This window comes from Chanodichthys erythropterus, chromosome 23 (assembly GCF_024489055.1).
Source record: "Chanodichthys erythropterus isolate Z2021 chromosome 23, ASM2448905v1, whole genome shotgun sequence".
Classification (NCBI taxonomy): domain Eukaryota; kingdom Metazoa; phylum Chordata; class Actinopteri; order Cypriniformes; family Xenocyprididae; genus Chanodichthys; species Chanodichthys erythropterus.
This window is the reverse complement of record NC_090243.1, coordinates 5,468,548-5,492,913: the sequence shown is the minus strand read 5'-3', so window position 1 is coordinate 5,492,913 and position 24,366 is coordinate 5,468,548. Positions and strand designations below refer to the sequence as shown.

At 36.7% G+C, this 24,366-nt stretch overlaps 2 protein-coding genes across 6 annotated transcripts; both read right to left on the bottom strand.

The window, feature by feature from the left end:
* Positions 1 to 547: 547 nt before the first annotated feature.
* On the bottom strand, positions 548 to 10,153 carry spag6 (sperm associated antigen 6). 4 transcript variants are annotated; one of them, XM_067378412.1, is made up of 11 exons: positions 10,022 to 10,153; positions 9,676 to 9,771; positions 7,968 to 8,134; positions 5,553 to 5,736; positions 5,258 to 5,463; positions 3,318 to 3,491; positions 2,850 to 3,002; positions 1,361 to 1,552; positions 1,106 to 1,222; positions 854 to 999; positions 548 to 711 (listed from the first exon to the last, which is right to left on the bottom strand). In XM_067378412.1, exons 1-11 carry the CDS (start codon positions 10,044 to 10,046, stop codon positions 648 to 650), a joined length of 1,524 nt encoding a protein of 507 aa, XP_067234513.1. In that variant the 5' UTR covers positions 10,047 to 10,153; the 3' UTR covers positions 548 to 647. The 4 variants fall into 4 exon arrangements, with proteins under 4 accessions (XP_067234513.1, XP_067234514.1, XP_067234516.1 ...); XM_067378413.1 differs by having other exon boundaries at positions 2,859 to 3,002; XM_067378415.1 differs by having other exon boundaries at positions 9,957 to 10,040.
* A 2,003-nt stretch (positions 10,154 to 12,156) lies between these two features.
* bmi1a (bmi1 polycomb ring finger oncogene 1a) lies at positions 12,157 to 22,782 on the bottom strand. Of its 2 annotated transcripts, XM_067378089.1 has the most exons (14): positions 22,266 to 22,782; positions 21,533 to 21,644; positions 21,346 to 21,409; positions 21,228 to 21,256; positions 20,672 to 20,725; positions 15,436 to 15,566; positions 15,213 to 15,309; positions 14,919 to 14,974; positions 14,590 to 14,640; positions 14,352 to 14,457; positions 14,129 to 14,171; positions 13,879 to 13,977; positions 13,590 to 13,670; positions 12,157 to 13,385 (listed from the first exon to the last, which is right to left on the bottom strand). In XM_067378089.1, exons 1-14 carry the CDS (start codon positions 22,399 to 22,401, stop codon positions 13,065 to 13,067), a joined length of 1,380 nt encoding a protein of 459 aa, XP_067234190.1. In that variant the 5' UTR covers positions 22,402 to 22,782; the 3' UTR covers positions 12,157 to 13,064. The 2 variants fall into 2 exon arrangements, with proteins under 2 accessions (XP_067234190.1, XP_067234189.1); XM_067378088.1 differs by lacking the exons at positions 20,672 to 20,725; positions 21,228 to 21,256; positions 21,346 to 21,409; positions 21,533 to 21,644; positions 22,266 to 22,782 and adding an exon at positions 18,219 to 19,339 and having other exon boundaries at positions 15,436 to 15,568.
* Positions 22,783 to 24,366: the final 1,584 nt, after the last annotated feature.

Here is a 24,366-nt window from a genome sequence, read left to right as displayed (position 1 = left end):
GCTGAATTTAAAGGTCTTTTCAAGTTACAATGCTTTTTGAGAAAGAGCCCATAATTCTAGTAGGATTTGTATGATTGTTTTTCCATTTAGGCTTACGCTTTTTGGAAACAAACTTTAGCCCTGTGCAATGACATGTATTAGACCTTATTAAAATGCCTGATTGGTAATTCACTTAACACCTGAAAAGTGTCTTAATAATCAGGTAGCCTCAAATGGTTGCACAAAATTTACAACCATTTAAATGACAATCAACAACTTTTTATACCCTGATAATTACATGGAGTATATAGAAGGTTCATAATTTTTTTTTTTTTTTTTGGTACATACTGGATTTATCAATGATTTTTATGTAGCTTTGGCTTTGCTGCTGATCAAAAACAGCAAATTTATGAAATAATAATCCTGTATCACCACTAAATATAACTAAATGCTTTTGTTGAGTATTACTAAACATTGAACAAGGTAAGACATCAAAAAACAAACTATTTCACAATATCATACATGCATTTTAATATAATTTATATACCAAAATAAGATGTTGCAGATGTTATCATTGCTATATGGCCACTTTTCACTTTTTATTTTTCACAAGTTCACTTTTTAAAAAGTAAAACATTCATAGTGCTTCAGAAAAGTGTTGCACGGGATTACACTGGCTGGTAGTTTTCAATCCTTTCCAGCAAGGTCTCAGAGTAACCAGGGGAATAGTACCTGTGAAAGAAGAGCCGGTCAGTGGAACACCAAAAACCACACAGCATATTAAATCTAAGGGTTTACAGCATTATAAAAACATGTTTAGTTTAAAAATATTTTGATATGGTGCTGTTTATTATTCACATAAATATTCATGAACCTGACAATCTCCTCGGGGTAGCAGCTGTTGACTGCATTGATATATTCCTGAATTGCAGAACCAGGTTCTGCTTTGATCTCCTGCACTTTCTTCAGACCACCACTGGTAACAAACAAGCGGCGTGCCTTACTGTCATGAGGAAGAACCTTTAAGATGGGGAGGAAATAGAAAAGCTCTTTAAACAGTTCTCACTGTGATTAACAAATGCAGCTTTCATAAAATGTGTTAATGAAAACAGTAAGTTCCAGCTACCTTACTGAACTGGCAGATGACATGTTTAAGGATGTTGCTGGGAGCTTCATAGAGAAGAGGCTCCAGTGCTGGTAGATAAGTGCACTTTTGAAGGACGCTCTTCAATGCCTTCTTGGCCTTTTTTGAGTATGTAAACAAAGTAAAGAAGAGGTAAGAGTTCCTAAAAAAATCTGAATGACATTTGTAAAAAACAATTTACACCAAAATTAAAAGTAGTACCTCTACCAGTTTCTTTACCTATGGCCAGTTGCTCACCTTGACCTGCAGGTCTTCAGAACTTTCAGTGTCCAAATAGAGATTTACGAGTTTAGGGAACACATTGGCCACAGCAACGGCTCGTGCATGTTCAGGTGTGTGTCGGCCAATCTGGCCAAAAGCCCAAGCTGTGGCAGCTTTAAGATGGTCTTCTTGCTCCTCTTCCAGACAGATAGCCAACTGTGGCACTCCCTACAAGAGTGGAGAATCAAATATGATCATAATCAGTATTATGAAGAGAAATACACTTCTGTTCAGAAGTTTAGGGTCGGTAAGTCTCTTATGTTTACCAAGCATTTATTTGAAGAAAAAAAAAATACAGTAAAACAGTAATATTGTGAAATATTATTACAATTTAAAATTATGGTTTTCTATTTTAATATGGTTTAAAATGTCATTTATTCCTGTGATGGTGAAACTGAATTTTCATTACTCCAGTCTTCAGTGTCACATGATCCTTCAGAAATCATTAAAAGATACTGATTTGGTGCTCATGAAACTTTTATATATATTTTTTTGTAACAATATAAAAGTCTTTATGGTCACCATTGATGACTGAATTTAATCCTTGCTGAATAATTAGTATTAATTTCTTTTTTTTTTCTTTCTTTTTTTAAATCTTATTGACCCCAAACTATTGAACAGTACTGTACATATGTAGTCAAATTTAAAGGGATAGTTCACCCAAAAATGAAAATTTGATGTTTATCTGCTTACCCCCAGTGCATCCAAGATGTAGGTGACTTTTTTTTCTTCAGTTGAACGCAAATTATGATTTTTAACTGCAACCGCTGCCGTCTGTCAGTCAAATAATAGCAGTAGATAGAAACTTCAACTATAACAGTAAATAAAACTTGCTTAGACAAATCAAAATTAAACCCTGCGGCTCATGACGACACATTAATGTCCTAAGACACGAAACGATCGGTTTGTGCGAGAAACCGTACATTATTTATATAATTTTTACCTCTAATACAACACTATGTCCAACTTCATTCAGCTTCCTGTTAGTGAGGTCAAAAAACGCGTTCTGAAGACGGAAGTGATGTCTCGCCCATATACTTCAATGAGCGCGAGACAACACTTCCGTTGTCAGAGCGCGATCAGACATCACTAGCCGGAAGCTGAACGAAGTTGGACATAGTGGTGTATTAGAGGTAAAAAATTATATAAATACTGTTCGGTTTCTCGCACAAAGCGATCGTTTCGTGTCTTAGGACATCAATGTGTCGTCACGAACCGCAGGGTTTAATTTGGATTTGTCTATGGAAGTTTTTTCGACTCTTATTTTTCAAGTTCCCAATCACTGCTATTATTTGACTGACAGACGGCAGCGGTTGCAGTTAAAAATCATAATTTGTGTTTGACTGAAGAAAAAAAGTCATCTACATCTTGGATGCCCTGGGGGTAAGCAGATAAACATCAAATTTTCATTTTTGGGTGAACTATCCCTTTAAGTATAAGCTTATGAAAAGATGTTAAAACAGACTTTAGATACAATCACAGCCATGGCTAAGTTCTCGGAGTGTGCAGCCACATAGCCCAGCATCATGATCCCAGGCAGGCGAACATTCCCTTTGGAGTCCCCGAGGTAGTCAATCACAGCCGCTACACCCCCCATATTCACTATTATCTGAGACAGCTGAGTAGGAAACACACAATGCACATAAGCAAACACACAAGTTAGTGTGACATAATGATAAATAATTAGCAAGGCAGACCAGAAAGGCACAACAGTTTTGGGCAGGTGAAAAAAGGGGTGATGCAATGACTATGTGGTTTCCTGTGTTGCACTGGTGATAAATAACAGACCCACATTCTCCATGGTTTACAGACTAGCTGCCTCACACCATGTTATTTAAACAGGGGGTGTCAAAGAGCTGACAAAATGGAGATTCCAAAGTTACCCAAGCATCTTGAAATCATTTAGTGGGTATGTTATGTATGTGGTAGGTACCTCTGGGGTGTGTTTTGTGATTTCCCGAATAAGAGTGGCGACGTTCTTCCGAACATATTCATCAGGGTCCTTTAGGCAAACCAGTGCGGCGGGGAATATCTCGGCCTCCACCACCATCTCAGCTACGTCCACGGAATGCTTGGCGATTTGGCTGAGAGCTGAAAAAACCTGTCTCTGTAAAGAGGAGTAAAAATGTCAAATTAAGACATTAGGGCTTTTCACACTGTGCTTATCTTTGGGGTTATTATTTTTCTAAACCCCAGTTTTAAACCCAGGGAGAGAAAAGTTACACACTTACAATTTAGAAGCAGGGTTCTTTTTACCCGGGGTTATAAGGGTTAGTACCAGTTTTGTGTTGTTAACCCTGCATCGCAGTGCCAAGCAAGTACAGTGTTAAATTATGATAGCACGTTACGGCAGATAGTTAGCAACAGACAACCAAACACGTGCCTCATATTCACAAGCTTTGGACAGTCACAAAAACATTGCATGTTGTGGGTAGTTTCAGCATTTGAGGGGAAAAATGTCACATGCTGATGAAAAATGCATCAAATGGAGTTAAAGGATTAGTTCACTTCAGAATAAAAATTTCCTGATAATTAACTCACCCTCATGTCATCCAAGATGTTTGTGTCTTTCTCTCTTCAGTTGAAAAGAAATTAAGGTTTTTGAGGAAAACATTCCAGGATTTTTCTCCAGATAGTGGACTTCACTGGCTACCAATGGGTTGAAGGTTCAAATTGCAGTTTCAGTGCAGCTTCAAAGGGCTCTACATCATCCCAGACGAGCAACAAGGGTCTTATCTAACGAAACGTTCTGTCATTTTCTAAAAAAATACAATTTAGATACTTTTTAACCACAAATACTTGTCTTGCACTGCTCTGCAATGCACGTTGAAAAGGTCACGCTTGATGTAGGTGAAAGTACCCATCCAGTGTCTACAAAGTGAACGTGCAAAAACTAAGTCAAACACCCTACCATGGTACTTCTGTCTACGTCACGCATGACCTTTCTAATATGATTACGTAATGCGTGGCGCATCGCTGAGCAGTGCAAGATGAGCATTTGTGGTTAAAAAGTATTTACTTCTTTTTTTTTTTTTCTTTTTTTTTTTAGAAAATGACCAATCGTTTCACTAGACAAGACCCTTATTCCTCAGCTGGGATCGTGCAGAGCCCTTTGAAGCTGCACTGAAACTGTAATTTTGGACCTTCAATGTTGGTAACCAACTATATGGAGAAAAATCCTGGAATGTTTTCCTAAAAACCTTAATTTCTTTTCAACTGAAGAAAGAAAGGCATAAACATCTTGGATGACATGGGGGTGAGTAAATTATCAGGAAATTTTAATTCTGAAGTGAACCAATCCTTTAAGAAGAGTTATATTAAATTGATAGTCGTCATTGTTTAATATGAGGATGCACAACGCTATAGCCTTTATGTAAAAAGGTTGTATACTGACTACTATGAACGACACTGACACCACAAATATGAAAATAAGAACGTTAACCAAAGGTTTAGGAATGTACAGTGTGAACCATCCGTTTATGAATACCTAGGATTAATTGTTAACCCCAGCTAAAATTTGCACAGTATGAAATGCAAAATAAGATAACCTAGGATTCTGTTTTCCTGGGGTTAAAATGACCCAGGGTTAACTATTTCAAATGTGAAAAGCCCTATTGAGTCTGTATGTCATTGATTACAATATCTTTACACTTTTAAAAAATAAAGGTTCTTTATTGGCATTGGAGGTTCTATGAAGAACCTTTAACATCCATGGAACCTTTCAACTGGACAAACTTCTTTTGGTTCTTTAGATTATTAAAATGTTCTTCACATTAAGATCACAAAAATGCACTTTGGGGAACCCCAAATGGTTCTTCTTGCTGCGAAACCCTCCTTTCAGAACCTGTATTTTTTAAATGGTGGCTGTGTCACCTTTAATTTGGCATCTGGGTTTAGGATCATCTGTGCTAGGTGGGCGATTGCCCCTGTGTCCACAATGGTTTGAGCCAGCTCTGGGGAGTGCTTGGCTATGTCACTCAAAGCGGAAGCAGCAACCCTCTTCAGGGCAATTTCAGGCTCCTGGATGCATAACACGAGCAGAGGAACAACTCCAGCATCAACTACTGCCTGAGACAGCTCTGCACACCAGGAGAGAAGATGAACAACAAAAGGAACTTTGACAAATTGTGAGAAACCAAAAAAAAAAACCTTTTTGAAGGAAACTCACGTGCATTATGTCTGGCAATGTAGCTTATTGCCCATGCCGCAGCCTCTTTGACCCCAGGGTCAAACTCCTCCAAGGAGACGACAAGAGCGTCCAGTGCTCCACAGTCCACCACGGCCTGGGCCAGCTCAGGGGAGTGCTTAGCAACAGCCCGAAGAACGAATGCAGCAGCTTTCTTATAGAATCGCTGTCATTCATATCCCAGTAATCCAGAGGGAAGGGACAAAGCAATTGAACAATAATCACACTAGAACAGTGGTTCTCAACTCCAGTCCTCGGGACCCACTGCTCTGCACATTTTGTATGTTTCTCTTATCTGACACACTCAGTTCAGTTCATGCAGTCTCTCTTAACGAGCTGATGATCTAAATCAGGTGTGTTAAATAAGGGATACATACAAAATGTGCAGAGCAGTGGGTCCCGAGGACTGGAGTTGAGAAACACTGCACTAGAATATTCATGAATCACCAGCAAAACTGCCTTTAACAAACAGTTAGTCCATATATATTACATTCTATATGATTCAATTAGATTAAAATGAAAATGAAAAAACTTCTGATGACAGTGTAACAGCAATCTAACAATAAGTTTTAGAGTAAAGGCTTTGGGTCATAGTTGTTGTTGTTTTGTTTTTTTCTCTGCTGGGTTATTCCGGAATCTGGACAATGATCAGAAAGTTTGCCAGTCTGAGATCTGGAGATGATGCATTACCATGAACTTTACATTTTCATAATGAAACAATATGTATATTTTTAGTACCTGGGCTGTAAATAGTTACAGATTTTATAAAGAAAAAACATGTCATTTTTGACTGAAACTACATTTTGTTTAGTACTTAAACTTTTGCAGATAAAATCATATAACTTATATGTGACCCTAGACCACAAAACCAGTCATAAGAGTCAAATTTTTGATATCTGAATAATTAAGCTTTCCACTGATGTATAGTTTGTTAGGATAGGACAATATTTGGCCAAGGTACATCTATTTGAAAATCTGGAATCTGAGGGTGCAAAAAAAAAAAAAAAAAATCAAAATATTGAGAAAATCGCCTTTAAAGTTATCCAAATGAAGTCCTTCGAAATGCATATCCACTCACAAATACAATTTTTTTTACAATAAGAAAATGTACAAAATATCTTCATGGAACATGATCTTTACTTAAAATCCTAATGATTTTTGGCATAAAAGAAAAATCGATCATTTTGACCCATATAATATATTGTTGACTATTGCTGCAAATATACATGTGCGACTTATGACTGGTTTTGTGGTCCAGGGTCACATATTAGATTAACCTGCTAATTTGAAACCTAATGCAGCTACACATTTTTACAACCATCCCCTTACATACAACTAAGAACAGTTTCCTTTTCTTTCTTTTTTTAAATAATCTTGTGGGAAAGAAAGACAGATAGATGTGTGCCGGCTAGTGTTAAAAAAATGGGGCAGGTCAGTCAGATCAGTTGCGAAGACAATGTTTAAAGCAATGGTGAGGATTCTGAGATCTCAGACAATGAAAGCATTTATGTTGTATGTATGGAGCCATTTGACAATTCAAAGCCAAAGGAAGTGTGGGTAAATTTTGCCCTATGCAGTCTCTGGGCCCACCAAGCCTGCACTCCAAGGTTAACAACACGATTGTTACTTTGATTGAGAATATTCACACATAGACACATAAATTTACACTGTATTTTGTTAGATCTACATGTTCTTTACAAAGGTACACTGCAGTTGAGTGTACATTAAGCATAAATACTGCTAAGGAAGTTAGTTCTAGTAGACTCATTTACAGACACACAAACTCCTGAAACACTAAGTGGATTTGAGCTGTGGTCAATCACAGAAAGTGACACAGTTGTTACAGTTGTTACAGTCTATCCCAGTAGTGGGGTAGAACACACAAGATCCAGGGGGCGGAGACAGATATGGGATATGTAAGGTGGGAGGAGTTGGATCCAGATCCAGGGGGTGGAGATGGGTAGGTTAAGATCAAGGGGGCGGAGACGGGTAGATTTAGGGATATGTAAAGTGGGAAGAGTTGGATCTGGATCCAACCTCACCCCTGGATCTCATGCTCTGCAGTGAGGACCATCTCGATGCTGAAGCAAAAAGTGTTACAACCATACCTGGTCTCCCCCATATTACTGCCAACACTCATGTTATAAGTCAAATCATTTAAATGAAGAATGCAGACAAACATACTGCTATCACAAAACATTTAAAAGCAAGTATTAAATGATAAAAGCACAAAACAATATATTAATGAAACTGGAAACTGTAAAAACATGGTTTGCCTGGTTGACATTGCTTAGTTTTTGCATAGTGCAAAAGTAAATTTAGACATGAAAGTCTGACGCCTTGAGGCAAACCGATTTATTTAAATGAAAGCTGAACAGCTCAACTAAAGAAACTCACGTTTTGCTCAGCCAGGGAGTACACAAGCTGAGGAAGAATGTCTCCCTTTACTACAGCCTCAGCCAGGTCATCGTTATAGTTGGCAAGCCTTCCGAGAGCCAGAGCTGCTGTCTGCTGAATAGTTGGGACTGCATCCAAAAGGAGAGGCCTCAAAAGGGACATTACACCTAAGCCAAAGAGAGTGAGCACATTTGTGCAGGGGAGAAAACACTTGAGAGCAGATGAGGGGAGGATATACTTTCACAGGTTCAAACCATATAATAAAATATATCTAAATGAAATGTTGAGCTACTGTATGTGTTTGGTAATATTAATTAAATATTTAACTTGCTAACGTGTTTTGTAAGATATTTCGCCTAGAAACATTCATTGTATTGTGCATATGATTTGGCAAATGTGTAATAGATAATGATTTAGTCTATTTGACCCCCCCCACACACACCACCCCCATGAGTGTGCCGAAGGTTAGGACAAAATAAATCCAATTTTGAGTTTTGTTAAAGGGTTAGTTCACCCAAAAATGAAAATTCTGTCATTAATTACTCACCCTCATGTCGTTCCACACCCGTAAGACCTTCGTTCATCTTCGGAACACAAATTAAGATATTTTTGATTAAATCCAATGGCTCAGTGAGGCCTCCATAGACAGCAAATCCATTGTAAATCTCAAGATCCATAAAGCTACTAAAAACATATTTAAAACAGTTTGTGTGAGTACAGTGGCCTTAATATTATAAAGTGACGAGAATACTTTTATGCAGCAAAAAAAAACAAAATAACGACATTTCAAAAATATCTCGTGATGGCTGATTTCAAAACACTGCTTCAGAGCGTTATGAATCAAATTAGTGATTCGGATCTCCTATCAAACTGCTGAAATCACGTGACTTTGGCGCTCCGTACCGCTGATTCGATTCGTAAAGCTCCGAAGCACTGTTTTAAAATAGGCCATCACGAGATATTGCTGAAAAGTGTTTTTTTTTTTGGCACACAAAAAGTATTCTCGTCGCTTTATAATATTAAAGTAGAACCACTGAACTCACATGAACTATTTTAAATATGTTTTAGTACCTTTATGGATCTTGAGATTTACAATGGCTTTGCTCTCAATAGAGGCCTCACTGAGCCATCGGATTTAATCAAAAATATCTTAATTTGTGTTCCGAAGATGAACGAAGGTCTTACAGGTGTGGAACTATATGAGGGTGAGTAATGTTAATAAATGACATTTTCATTTTTGGGTGAACTAACCATTTAAGTTAAAATTATATATTATAGATTCTTTGACAGCCCATGTCATCATTCACCTTGAATGTCTTTAAAATGTTAAGCTTACTTGTAATTAACATTACGTCCCCTTGGAATTATAAGGTTCTATCTGACATTTTTGTCAAAATTGAGTTATTCACATATTCTTATTATGACAAATGATTTACATTATGTGATGTTTTTGGTAATGTTGAGTACATTTGGGGACTTTTTATTTAGAAAACAAAAAGGTTATATCTACAAAGTCCAATGGAATGCAAAAACTTTGAAGCTCAGTATCTCAGAACTATAATTCCAAGGGGACGATTACCCAAGAAAATGACATTTCATCAGTTCTGCAGAAAACATTTTAAAAATGATGAAGCAGATGTCATACCATTCTTCATGTAGAAGCCTTCTCAGTTAATTTTCTCACAAAATAAATATTTTAGACACTCACCAGCATTTTGAAGTGTTTCAGTATTTTGTGGTCTCGATGCAAGATCTGCTACAGTTTGCACAAATTGTGTTCTTGCCTTCTGGTACTGCTCAAACGCTGCATAAATATCATCATCATCATCATCGTCATCTCGTTTTACAAAAATTGGGTTTGCTGATATAGGGCATGTTACTGACAATAGTTTAAATTAAACATATAAGACGACATATAAGACGAGTCAATGCCCAAAATCAACAAACAGCAAAAGTAAGAAAAGAAAGCAACCGCAGTGGTGTAATTACCTGAGCGAGTTTACTATTAAATTAACATTTTTAACGTAATCCTTCAACGAATCGGACTTCCTCACCTTGTAAAATCTGCCGTTGACTCATTGTTATATGAGTATCCTAATTCGGGGCAAATGCGACAAAAAAGCTGAGTGGATGCGACAAAATGCGCGTTTAAACTTCCATTAAGATACAGCGTTTGTTGTGACTTTGAGTTTAGAGGAGGCGTGCAACTGTTGTCTTGGCAACAAACCGGAAGTGATAGGCATCTCATTCGTTCGGTGAGCTCGCTGTCAATGTTCTTCTAATGTTTCGCGCTGAAACACGCATATCTGTTCGAATAAGGGTAAGTGCCGAATGGAGTTGATGTCCAGATGTAAAAGCAGGTTAAATAATCCCTAATTAGATAGGGATATTAAACGGGATGGATTCAGGAACAGTGAATGTGGGATATCGGGACAGAGCAGCTGCGAGGGCGAACAGCTGCCCCCACATTAGTTTCTACATGGTTACCACAGAGACAACTGCATTCACAATAGCAGTAATATTTAGTAATTAGAATTACTAGTCTTCACATTCGCATTTAGTTTTATTTAATATTAAGTAAACTACTGCCTGCTTGTTCGTGTAGGGGGAAAAAAGTATTTTCGTCGAGCAGCTGAAAACAAACTTTCCGTGCATGCTTGTTCACTTAAGAGTTGTTTTTATGGTTTAATTCCTTTCACTTTAATAAGGCGGTCATTTGAGCTGGTTACCAAAGAGTTCATAATTTCCCGAATGCCTTTCATAATTGCTTGTCTATTGTAGGCGTATCTGTTGCATTTCACGCACTCTCTGTCCTGTAACATGGCTGCCTTAAACATCAAATGTCAAATTCTTTTAGTCAAGCAATGTGTATTAGAAAATATTTTGTATATTGTTGTATATTTGTATATTGTTATACAGTCCTAAAATGGTACAATCTAAGCTTGTCATATAGGTTGTTATCTGGACCATTATTGGAGAAAGGCTATCTGCCTTTATAAAAACCCTGACAAAACGGGCCTTCATGCTTGCTTAGGGTTGAGGAGTTGATGCATTAACTTTAATGTCAATTCTGACACAGACATGCTCTCATAAAGAGCAATACTTTTAACGAATGTGTTTGAATACTGTTGGATTTAAATTAAGAACAAGTAGACCTAAAGGTAAAGGTTCATCATGACATCAACCAAGGCAAGGCAAAGCGAGCAAAAATGATAAGCCTATATTTGGAGAAGAAACTTTTTTTAAAACAGTGACGGCTTATTTGGAATGACCACTTGGCTTTGCTCATTTCCACCTCTAAATTTACTCATCACAAATAACTTGGGTCAACATTATTTAAAGGGATTTTTTTAAAGATATGTCTTGATTTTTCTCCAATAACTCCATCAGTTTATTGCCTTGTTACGTCAAAAGTAAAAGCTTTATAAAAAATGTTTATATAAAATGTTAAACTAGAATTCAGTCTCTTGGAAGTCCTAACACGGAGTAAACTTTTTTTTCCGACTGACTCTACAAGATAACTAAGATCACACGTTTTTGAAGACCAGATCGACCACATTATGACTGAACCGGTCAACTAAACTATACATCTGTAACAGATAACACATACCCCTTTAAAATTATAGCTTTCATTACCTCAGTGTAAGTACATATGTATACGAATTCTGTGCAAAATGTCGAGAGAGTGTTTTCCTCACGTCACGGAGAGATTTACCGACAGATTTTCCGTTTCTAACGACCGGGTATGACTAGGTAATTTCCACAGGGTAGTTATAAGCTGTTTAAGCCACAAGAAGTTTATAGCACCTGCCTCTCAATATCTTAGACTTTGAAACCTGTCAAATGGATTTAGTAATAAGTTAACCAGATAGGCTCTAAATTTCAGTTACCAGTTATCACTTTTAATAGATGTCCGTCCGCTGTAAGGGATATCTGCCTTTTTGCTTAATGCAAAAAAACAAAAAACAAAAAAAAACCCGGCTGTTCTGGACTTTTATGGTTATTTCTGAGTAATGTTTACTCAGCTTATTGTCAACTTAAGTTTCTTATTTTACATAAAATCCGGATAAATATATTTTGTATACACTACTGAAGCAATGCATGAAGACTTTTGGCATCTATAGATTTTCTCTTATAGATTTTGTGATCTGATTCGATGCAGCATTAAAAGGCGAGGCGATGTGAAAGTGTAAAATGTTTATTTAGATGTTTTATACTGTGCAACAGTCACAATACAATAGCTGTCAATAGTCTACAATCGACCAATAAGACAATGAACACTGAAGACATCAAAATCTTGTCCAGAATGAGAAGTTGGGGGTATAACATTGGCTGTTTTGTCTTCTGACAAATTCGTGTATGTAATAGCTTGAAAAGCAGTCTGAAAGAAATGTGTGCATGCTATACAAGACTTGACTATGACCTCCAGACCAACCTGACGGCCCCGAACCGGCACAGTGGAGCATATCGTACAATAACTGCAAAAACTAAACTTGAATTCCCAAGAACTTCTAATAATAAAAATTATTAGGCCGACTAGAACTTAAAAGTTGCATTTCTTTATCCCTTTGAACACGCAGTCCTAATATAGTCTTTTGTCATTTAAATTTGAACTATATGCCTTTCTTTGATACATTATTAAAGGCAAGAATATACAAGGAATGTTTAGTAACTACCCCAGAAAAGGCAAACTAAAATCAAAAGTAAATGTTTTTTTTTTTAATCATGCTTTTAAAGAACATTATAATACACATGTAAAATACAAGCAACAGATAACGCAATTTATTTAGGGAAAATGTAGACCGAAAGTAAAAATATATAAAAAAGGTAGGCTATATTTCAGTCATTTCTGCATTCTGAAAATGCCGCAACCGTCGCTTTGTGCTCCACTTTGCAATCAAATGGGCCTCTAACGTTCTCACACAAACTTAGAAAATCCAGCAATGTGTCGAATGAAGCGCGTCATTTCCACTACGTTAAAGTTACATGTATAATATATTGATAATAATGACAAAAAGAAAGGCCTCTACATGACACTACGTTGGCATGGAAATAGCTGGATTATATCTGGCGTTGGCTTTATCGTGTAGTCCCTTATCATCCCGACGATGTGGAAGATCCGTTCAGCGTTGTCTTTCGCACTTTGTTGCCAAAACTGAACTGTCGATTTGGGCTTGTCATCGTCGTGCCGTTAATAGGGTTGGAAACATGGGTGAAATGAGGTTGTGAAGGCTGAACCAGTGTGCTTGGACTCGGTAGTGGTGAGGAGGTGGATGGAACTCCAGCTGGACTGCTGGCCTTATCGCTGGCTGAGTCGCTTTCAGAGCGGTTTGTACTGTTCACGCCATCTTGTGGGTGGGTAATCTTCATTTTTTTACAGCTGGGCCGCACGCGGTATTTCAGAGGCAATGGTCCATTCTGTGTAATTTGCGAGAATAACAGAAGACACTTTATCATTTAATATGGATGCTGAGCAACCAAAGTTCTTAACCACAAAGTAACCAATTATCATCTTAAGATAAATAAATTACCTGCTTGAACAATACACTTTGAGATTTAAGATAGAGCTTGTAAACTCACAGTTAGTACTAGATTTAACAATAAAAATATTTGAGAACTTACTCTTCTCCATGTATAGATGTATGCAATGTCCATTAATGTGTAATAATCCTTCAAGGGCTCATCCTCATACATAACTTCAATCTATTAGAATAATGAACAATAATATTAGGAACAAAAACCAATATCACACTGCAACAGATGCAAAATCAGCAAATAATAATACCATCTTAATACCCTCTTTATTCTGAAAAATTACAATGCGATGAATTACTGTAATAACTGTAACAACAAAGGCCAGAAATGTTCTTTGCAAATTAAAATACATCCACAATAACATCCATCACATTACCTGGAAAGCAGGAGGTATATCCATTTTGCTTCTCAGAAATTTCCTCAAATGCATCACAGTCATGGCAGCAGGGCATTGTAAGTATCTTTTATTATTAACCTGTTTTGTTAAGTAGAGCACACAAATACTTTATTCAGATAAGCTTAGCTATTGGTGCAATCTGCATCAACAATATCACAGAAGAAAAAAAAAAAAAAACTTAACAGCAAAAACTTTTACAATGAAAACAAGTATTCCAGATCTTAATTACCTCTTCATTTTGCCTCACATCTGTGCAGCCTTGCTGTTGGGCCCTGAACATTAAATAGTATAATTGTAAAAGAAGTGCTAAATGATATTTTTCCATATTTTTAATCAAATATCTTTAAGTTTACACTATAGCAGAATGGCTACTTCAAAAATGTTACACATTTTTAAAACTTTTATAACTGACAATAAAAATTACTTATTCTGAACGTATGAAAAACAGATACCTTTGATCAAAAAACTCAATTGACAGACTGATAATCTCATCATCTGTGATGATTCGTTTGTCTTCATCAGCAACTTCCCCTCGATCCTCATTTGATCCATTTGCAGCTTTGAAATAAAATGTAAAAAAAAAAAATAATGGCGGCTTACATTTAAACAAATGTCAACAATTAGACTACACAGCTGTACAACACTGTCTATTCAAACAGTTCAACAGTCTTGTATATATTCAATACTTACCATCAACAGACGGGTGTTCAGCATAAAAATCTCTTCTACGCTTCATTTCATCTGCACAGAGAAAACAACACTTCGTTTATACTTCATTTTAAGGTGTCCTTGTTACAGTGTAATTATACATTTAAGTACTGAGTAAATTAATTAACAACATGTACTTATAGGGTTAGGATTAGGGTTTGGTTTAGGGTTAGTTGCATGCAATTATGCATAATTTAGTGTTGTTACTACAGTATGTGTAACATTGGCAACAAGGACACTGGCATTTCCAAATCATGCACATGTGACTAATTACAAACAATAAATACAATCTTATACTGTGACTGACTTACTTTTGAAAAGACCAGGAACCAACTTGTATACAATGTCCTGTAGAGTTTTGTCAGACCTGGGGGTGGGAGGCATAGATGTTGGTGAGGTAAACAATTTTTGATTGCAATTTAGACAGTCCTCAAATACATGTTTTTTCTTAAGTATTAAAAGGCATCCACAATAAAAAGAATATGCTAAATAAGTACATAATTTCAGATAAAAAGAAACAAGATGGCAGATATGCTTACAAATCAGCATTGATTAATATTATTACTAAATGGAAAGATGGAACAGACAGTGATTTTAAAGGTTACCGAATATTGAGAAGTGGCTTCGTTTTGTGGACCTGCACATCACATATTGGACAGTATTTACTGGTTTCCAGGTACCGGACAATGCACATTTTACAAACTGAGGATCAGAGAAATATCACAGGATAAGACACATTATCTATATATGTTGCATGATATAGCATACATTCAAATATAACCACACACACACACACACACACACACAAATCACATCTCATATACTTACATGAGTGCAAGCATTCTATGATTGTTGTTGCATCTATGAAATATCCACCACATAAGACACACATCAAATGGGGATTGAGCTCTGTAATCTTAATCCTTGTTGTACGATGCATCGTCATGGGATGGAAAAGACTCTGCAGGGGCATCAAAATAAGATGAACAAAGAGTTGCAACTACAAGCATGTGACAGAGTGAAAACAATTATGATGTCTCAATCAGCTGAGACCTTAACATTTTTGTTATTGTGGACTGTTGCGTATATATGCAGGTAATAACAGAATTGGTGCAATTAAATGAACACAACAACCATCAGAAATGGTAGGTCATCTCTTAAACACGGGTCTTCGGTGCTGTGAAATTGCATATTTATGAAGTAAAGCGATCGTTATATCTCAACAAAGTCAGATTCGCTTAACAGGACATGACGGTTAACTGCACAACTCACCGTCATAGTGCATCCGTCATGAGATTCTACGTAAATTAAATTTACTTGACAAACACTTCTTACGGTTTCTATAGCAACTAAAGCTGCGTTACATGGCAACATACCAAGCAGCTGAAATGGAACATTCCGCGTAGCCTATGCATTGTACGCGCCATTTTTTAAAACAGAAATCTCGCCAAATAAACATATGAAATAGTGTGCATGTTATATGATAACGGCCTTCCAAAATTACAGTTTATCTTAAGACCTCCCATAAAGAGCTGAAGTAAAAGACTGAACAGCTTTATTACCGATTATGCTGATCACCGTTTTGCTTTGACAGTCTCTCCCTCCTGGACGACTGTTGCAAACGCCCATTGTCCATGAATGCACCTTGCGTTAAACTAATAGGCTACCCGTTTGACATCATCGTCATTCGTTGCTATGTATAGTGTTCATTTCCGTTCAAATCCCGTTTTTGAAACACCTTATTACGTCAGGGCATTCGCTGAGAGCCGAAGACAAGTGCTATTAAGTGCTGAGAGAGATCACAATAATGCAAAACGACCAGAGTTAGCAAGAACTTTAAACAGGACACAAGTAGTGATTAACGTGAAGAGTTCTGTTGCTGGATGAAGCATGCCACAGCAGGTTACGGCATAATACTTATAAAATGCGTTTTGAAGGTTAATTAGGCAATGTTACTTACTGTAAAATAATCGTGCATTAAAGGGTGATGTCATGTATGAGTAGGAAATTAAGTCATCGGACTAACGAGACCACGCGAGAAAACTTCAAGCAACTGACATGATGTTACTGCACGCGAGAGGATATCAAAACATAAAGCTACAGAAATAAAGATTATGAATATAGGCGTCCGACAGCTTTCAAAGAGAGATCTGTCTGCAGGTCTACAAAATGTTGACCTGTGCCCTTTCTTATTAAATAAATACAGGCGTTCACGGTCTAGCATTTATTTAGTGAAACATCCACCAGTCAAATAGAAACGACTCAAGACTTTTTTGCACTTACCAGTGCAACAAGCGTTTCGGTTGGTTATAAAACAAAACCACAAACTCTGAGCTCACTAGACAAGCATTCTGGTGATGATACCTAGCCTATAGAATAAATAACTGTCAAAAGGAGGAAATGACCCTTATACGTGAATTGTGCAACGTGAGAAAATGCAGAGTTCAAAAAGACCTGTCTGGCCTATTTCGATGTATCCTGTCATCAGAACGATGACAGAAGTAATCAATATTCTATATAACACGTCACTTATAGATTTAGCTCTGACATTCACAACTTCAGTGAGTCAGGGAAGTTAGTCTACAAAGAAATTATTCACCAAGTCTTAAGGGAAATGCTGCGGTTTCTAACTGAAGACGCGCGAAAGTCATTAACCATAATAATAATAAAACACACACACATTCTGAAACAACATGCCGACAAAGTTCAATATTAAAAGATATTTTTCTTCTTGACATGTGACAACACAGAGCACAACAAGGCTTCCACAAAGTAGGCTATAAGTAATAACTAATTCTTGAGCTTAAATATTTTTAAAAATCTGAATGATAGAGTAGTAAACAAATGTGCTTTGTCAAAGTCCAACAAACTGATATAAGATCTATACAAACCTTGTATAAGCCAGGCTATCTAGAGCAGCATTCTTCGGGTCATTTGGATAAATAAGAGAAACCACTAAAAACATTTTAAATGCGATAAATAAGTACCCGAGTTTATAAATGTGTTGTTTTATCAACCACACATCATCCGTGCAGTGAATGATTGCTGTCAACCACTGAAAGCTTTGTCCTGTACATCCGACAACAGGACAAGTTTAGGTTACCATGTAAATTTAAGTTAAGAAAACACACAAATAGGTCAAATTTAGCAAAATAAGGAGTTTGTCCGGTCGTAAACATAATACAGATCGCATATCTATAAAATTAGATGGCTGCTCAATGTGACAACAATCAGAAAATCCTTTAGAAATCAGCCTCACATGAACAGACGACCCGTTTCTACCCGATTTCGCGTACACATCGGGATTCATTAATAACTAAATCGTTTCATTTAAGCCAGAAACACCAAGCAAACGTGATGATTGCAATAAATGGATACCCTAGAACAAAATACGAATCATTCCCGCGGACAGGACACAATATTCTTAGATAAAAGAACTAAAATCTATAACCACGCGGAGAGTCGGAGACAATGTTGCGAACGCGAGCCTGTCAGTTCCCGCATCCACTCTAACACACGTCTCCATTTTAAGCTCACAAAAATACAGATGCATTTAGAGTACATAGTCTGAAATTTGACATTGGTAAGGGAAGATATAGAAGAACACATACCTTACTGAGCTGGAGTGAATAGTCGAGCCTGGAGGTGGTTAGACAATGAAAGTTAGAAGTCGATCAGTAGAAAATGAATACGAGCCAAGCGGCCATCTTGAAAAGGGCTGCAGACGCTGTCAATTGCAATAAGAGAACGGTGGAGCAGGGCGCATTTCAATAATAAAAAAAATAGAAAAGGTCCGATTGTCGATGTGTGTGTCGTGCTCGGTTGCAGATCTGTAAGCGGTCTTGTATTTAGACCTCCCGCTTGTAAAACGGCCAGGCTGATGTGCGTTTTCTCTAGGCTAGCTCCTTCAGTCTTCTCTTTGAAAAATGCTGCGCTGATGGTTCAGTGGAAACTGACACCGTCCCCAAAATGGCTTGTAGTTCGACCGCCCCGTGCATCACGTGATCTAATTCCTTAAGGGTGGCCTGGGAATATGTGTCGGTGTATTCAGCGCTGCTCGCGTTCAGCAAATAACAAAGAATTGCGTTTCAAAGTCTGTTTGACCGTGGTCCAGCTCGTAAGGTTTACACAACATGATAGGTTCTTGTAGGTCAGCTTTGAACCGTTTGCTACTTTTGTCTGCAAAATGATCTCTCCCCGTCAAAAGCTTTGAAGAATGTGATTCATAACGGAGGCAAGATCAACTTACCATAAAACCCGAGTCACATAGATCATCTATTCATAGACAGAGATGGTTAAAGTAAATAGCGCAAAGGTGTTGAGAAAGTAATTAATATATTAGCCAATCACATGTTCAAACATAGTGTAGCCTACCTAACCCGATAGCCAACGTTTCTGAATTAATTCATGGTAGTGAATGTGATGCAGAGGGAGTATAGTGTAGCACGAAATCTGCGCACGTTCCACTTATCGTCGGGAGTCCCCTAAAAAAAATTACTGTCATTTTGCTTCTACAAATAGGCTATGACTCAATGACGGCATCGCACAGTAACAAACACATTCCGCATAATAAGATTTACTTATAAAAACCTGTCCCGGGCCTCAACCTAAACAGTTTATAGTTTCTAGAATATAGTGCGTTGTTTGTATCAGTAATGGGATCCAGAGGTCAGACACTTGTCGCATAGTTGCGACAAATGTCGCTATTAGTTTATCAACAGACAGCCGACTGAGCTCTAAAACATAATTACACAAAGGCAGGTTTGCTTATATCAGAGTATTTTTTATTGTGGATTTTATGAAGAAAAAAAAGTTACAGCATATAGGCCAACTAGTCGATATAATTCAATAATAATTCAAAAAAAAAAAAAAAACTGGAGCGCTGCGTCCTGAAAGAAAGACACTCTGGCTCGTTAACCTCGGCATCCGAAATCTAGAGATTCAGTAATCCAGGAATCAAGACTGGGTTGCCCTCTCGAGACTTTTTGCTGCGTCCTTCATTTTCCCAACCAAATCCTAAACAGTTCAAACAATCCAGATTATCCACCAGCAAATAATTCCCATCTTAATATCACAATTTCAAATGTCTATATCGGAGCTAAACATAAAATTAAACAATGTGATAATGCAAGTCTTATATCTGTCATTCTGTTGTCTTCCAAGTGCCAAAGCGCTCTTCCATTTAAAGATAATCAGTTGGTTGACATCGTAATCTTCTTAAACTCTTTGTAGGCTAACGATAAACCTACAATATCCCCTTAAAAAAAGTTTTATGCAAGTTAATAACACATGGATTAACACTCTCAAATCAGAAAACAGACTAGTTTTGACCGTAAATGTGTTGAATTGTTGATTTATTGAACATACAGCAAAGTAATTCAGTCAATCGTGATCACAGATTAAAACACATCGGTTTCGTCATAATTTTATTTTCACGCCGTGGCAACCTTTTTGGCTTCGGTCCGCTAAATCTTGTTGGTCAACAAATAAGCTTTTAGGATATTTGTTAAGTGATGTGACGATGATTGAGTGCATGAGAATTTTATGACTTGATCTTTCGGACAATTCACCTTTGTGTCACCCCTACGACAAACACAGGCATCTGTGTAATGACTAAGATAATAAAATTGGCTTTTCCAGATGCAGAAACCCAATGCTGACATTATGGAAATTAACCAGGTAGGCCTACAGATTATCGTGGAATTAACGGGCTATATCAGTTAACTGTCAAAAATAATAACAGGCCTACAGAAATGTTACTTTACTGCAATTTATCGTCTGTATGTTTGTTTAGACCAGGAGTTCTTGTAAAATGAGGAAGGCCTACAAAATGCAACACTGTAGGATATAGTAGTCACTATTGCAGCGTTAAAAACACATCTTGATGTCAATTAAATAACATGGAGAACATCTGAAATAATAGCCTTGACCCAGGCCTTCAGAAAACACTCTTGATTGAATAGCTAGGCTGAAGTAAATAATGTCATGTTAACTTATTTTTAATTATTGATTACTTAATTGAGGATAAAGCAAACTAATGATCTAATTCGTTTAAAATAAATACCTGAAGTTGCTCCATGGTGCAACTAAAATTAATTTCCGAAGAAGCGGCACCCCTCTGCAAAAGAAAAAGTTTATTCAAAGTGAAGAAAAAACAACAATTTCTGCACATATAGCTGTATCTGAAAATACATACCTCGGTGTTCAAGGAAATGAGGTATGACGGTTGATTGACTTTATGTAAATGACTATTCTGCCGAGAGAAACAATGGTTATAAGATAGGCTATAAAGAAGTAGTCAGCTCTGACATAACTGAAAGAAACAACGTACCTTTATACAATACTCAAGACGCCATGCAGCATCAGTTATATGGGGAGGACATGTGTCAATGCTGAGGAACAACATAATAATAATAATAATAATTAAAAAACAGCTTATGGCTGCGGTCATATTTAGAGTTACTCAGATTTTGCATGTTTCATAACACTTAGCAAATAGGAAGATACTCACTATGGTTATGTGATGAACAAAGGAGTATATTTTCCATTAAATAAATACGTGTGATAGTTAGCAGATGCCTTTTACAAGAAAATATATACATAATATTCCTCACCTTGACAACAAATATTCCAATTTTGTTTTGTTTTTCTGAAAGAAAATAGACATTTAATACACTCAAATGCAACTGTACTTTAATAGCATTCAGAGGATGGGAGCATTGTGATACAAAACATTACCTGGAATGAAGTATAAAATATATCCACTCTTTCAATCTGGAATCTGACGTCTTCAAGACACGAGCTAAAAGAGCACGAGATATATTCAGAAATTCAGAAAGGAAAAGTAAATAAAAATAAATAAATAAATAAAAAAGAGCTGAACAGTTTTAATTTATCTTCAGAAAACCATCTGGGATCATGTTACCTAATTGTTGATTTATCTGCATTTTGCTTTACTCCTTCCAGAATGAAGGTCGCTGCCGCGGTATGACAGTGTTTCAGCGTAGTCGGATCGATGTGCTTCAATTCTGGGTGACCTGCGATAGATGAAAAATTGCTCTCAAGAAAAGCTGTTGTACGTGCGTGAGAAAGAGGGGAAGAGAGTGCGAGAGATGTAGCCTACTAGCTGAACCAGTGAAGCTAACAATGCTTAGGCAAATGTACAATTATTTGTCATGCCAATTAATCACATTGAATATGAACAAACAGAGAGAGTAGGTAAGCGGAAAAAAGAGACGGAAAACTATGCTTAGCGGATTATTAACGCAGATGAGATAGTAATTTCACTTTTTTACTCAGACAAAAGACATGCAGTTCACTACATGCATGCGTTTGACCATAAGCAAGTAAATATTCACGAGTACTTATATAAATTCATTCAGTTCTTAAAGAAAAAGCATGCAGTGTTTGTTATCACACCATAGCATAGCTAATACGGCTAAGCAGAGGGTCAGTGATGTACACTGGACTTAGAACAATAGGTACAAAGCAAGCAAGGATGACGATCACAGTCTGTCAACCCTTAAAGCTCTAGGGCTATGCGACATATGCCAATCTTAGAAAATAACATCAGAAACAGACAGTGCAGCGCGACTTCCTTCTTGTGCGGAAAGAACCGGAAGTAATGCAGCACAAAGAAAAAACCTCAACCAGCTTACCTAGAACACTTTCGCGTCGAGGCGAGACCAGACTGTCGAATACGACCTCTGTGAATATCGTAAATGATTTCAGGTCGAACACATTTGGATCGGCCACGGTTTGAAGCCCTTTCATCACTGATTCCGACAACTCCATTTTGAGCTGCAGACTAGCCTTGGTCACATGAGCGCGTCAGCTGATCTCAGGAATTGAATTGTCGGAGAACAGAGGCACATTACTGACACACAACGCACACTTGCTGTTTACATTATTGCATTATGTTATAGCCACATAATCGAGATTTTAAAAAAAAAAATCCTCACATAACGACTGATAACTATGGCGAGATCTCTTCCGTATTACTGTCCAATCTCTCTTTATAGGATACAATCACTCGCCGGTAAACGTTTGTCAATCTGGAGACACGTGCATCGCATACGTATTTCTACTTCTGTATAACCTGTTTATATATTTCAAATGAAATTAGAATGATTCTTGTGGAGTTACAATTGTTAAAGGCCTAGTAGCGGTACCCTTGGCAAGCTCGGTTCCTTCTTAACGCAGCTTCCTTATAGCCAACTGCTTTGATTCATCAAATTGAATACCGCTTTCACACACCTTACAATTTGTTAAGCGATGAGATATTCTGTAGCTATGTGTCTACTCGGCACGATCAGTTCTGTTGAGCGAGAGTATAGCTCTGTTAATCAATTGCCAAAGTCAATTTGGGAAGATAAACTGCTTTTGAAGAGCTCTTTTATTAGCTACAAATACAATGTTAACATTGTTAACATGTTGTTTTTGACCGAAATTTTAGAACTTTACATAAATAGCCTAAACCATGAAAATACAGTACGATCAAATAAATCTACAATTTCCAAAAGCGCAATAATTGAAAAAAATGAATTTATATTTTTAATGAGACGCGTTTACAGCTATTACGTCATTTTGTTTGTCGTGATAATTTCTGTGCTATTCCCTAATCATTCGCCTATTGTAGATGAAAAGGTTTTTCAATAATGGCTATTTTTTATATTAAAAAGATCTTGATGTCTTATGTTGGTTTCTGCGTTCTTTAAAATAAAAGTAACTCATATTTCATCCGGTAAGGTCTATTTTGACTCTAATCTTTACTATGTAATACATATAAATACAATTCTTTTTGTCTCTTTGCGTTCACGATTTTTTAAGTAATGTTCCAATTTTATAAAACAGTAAATGGAATTAGAGAGGTCAGACAGACGTCGTAATATATTAGTCATATACTTTTGAGTTTGGACAAAACATCTGCATAAACTGTCTGCACAAAGTAATCTGTGACAATTAACTACAGATTCCAACCAATGTGTAGGGATATTTTGACATGGCAAGAGATTTCAGTAAAATTAACCTTTCTCCTTTTGTTGGTTTTTGGTGATTGTCAGATGCTGTCTAAACTTTCAGTCGCAGAACATTGTGATGATAAGTAATGATCATTTAATTAATTAATGTATTTATTCTACAACAATTATTAAAAATGTTAAAATTTGTCTTACATAAAATTTCTGTTGTTCATAAGAAAGGTTGTTTCATAAACTGTTGTTTTGTTATTTAATCTTTTTGCCAGCAAAAAAAAAAAAAAAAAAAGGATGGCGACGTCCTCATATTTTTTTCTTGCCAAAACACTCGTTTTTATTGAATTTATTTATTTATTTACATTCGTTTACGTGAAATGTTCTTGAAGTACAACACACTTCACAATATAATCTATAGATAATTATACACTTTTTTAAAGTATAATGTTTTCTTTTTATTCATATATGATTAATACATGTTTGTTCAAACATTTTCCCAAACTATCAATAGTTATGCAATAAATGGCAGTATTATTATTTTTTCGTACATGTTTAATAAATTAAGCTTTTTAAGATCTCACCATGCAGGTAGGCCTACTCAGTTAACATAAAACATTCTGCTAATCAGGAAACTTTTCTTTGCAAAGTAGAAATAGAAGCCTTTAATAGAAGCCTTAAGACTCCTTGGGGCTCCTTGATTTTATGATATGCCAGAGTTGGTCAGTAGGCTATTTGCGTTACCACCCGTAAGTCAAATGGCATAGGCTATAGAATATTCATGATGACC

Bases quoted from the DNA above. Each gene is read 5' to 3' on its own strand.
- bmi1a (XM_067378089.1), bottom strand. From the start codon at position 22,401: ATGGAGTTGTCGGAATCAGTGATGAAAGGGCTTCAAACCGTGGCCGAT. The intron at 14,172-14,351 runs GTATCTGTTTTT...TTTAATGTTCAG, and splicing joins ATTGAGTTTTTTGATCAAAG to GGCCCAACAGCAAGGCTGCA. The intron at 13,978-14,128 runs GTAATTAAGATC...TTAACAAAACAG, and splicing joins ATGTGAGGCAAAATGAAGAG to GTTAATAATAAAAGATACTT.
- spag6 (XM_067378412.1), bottom strand. From the start codon at position 10,046: ATGAGTCAACGGCAGATTTTACAAG. The intron at 3,492-5,257 runs GTGACACAGCCA...TCCTCTTTACAG, and splicing joins ACCCAGATGCCAAATTAAAG to AGACAGGTTTTTTCAGCTCT. The intron at 1,223-1,360 runs GTGAGCAACTGG...TACTCAAAAAAG, and splicing joins CTGAAGACCTGCAGGTCAAG to GCCAAGAAGGCATTGAAGAG.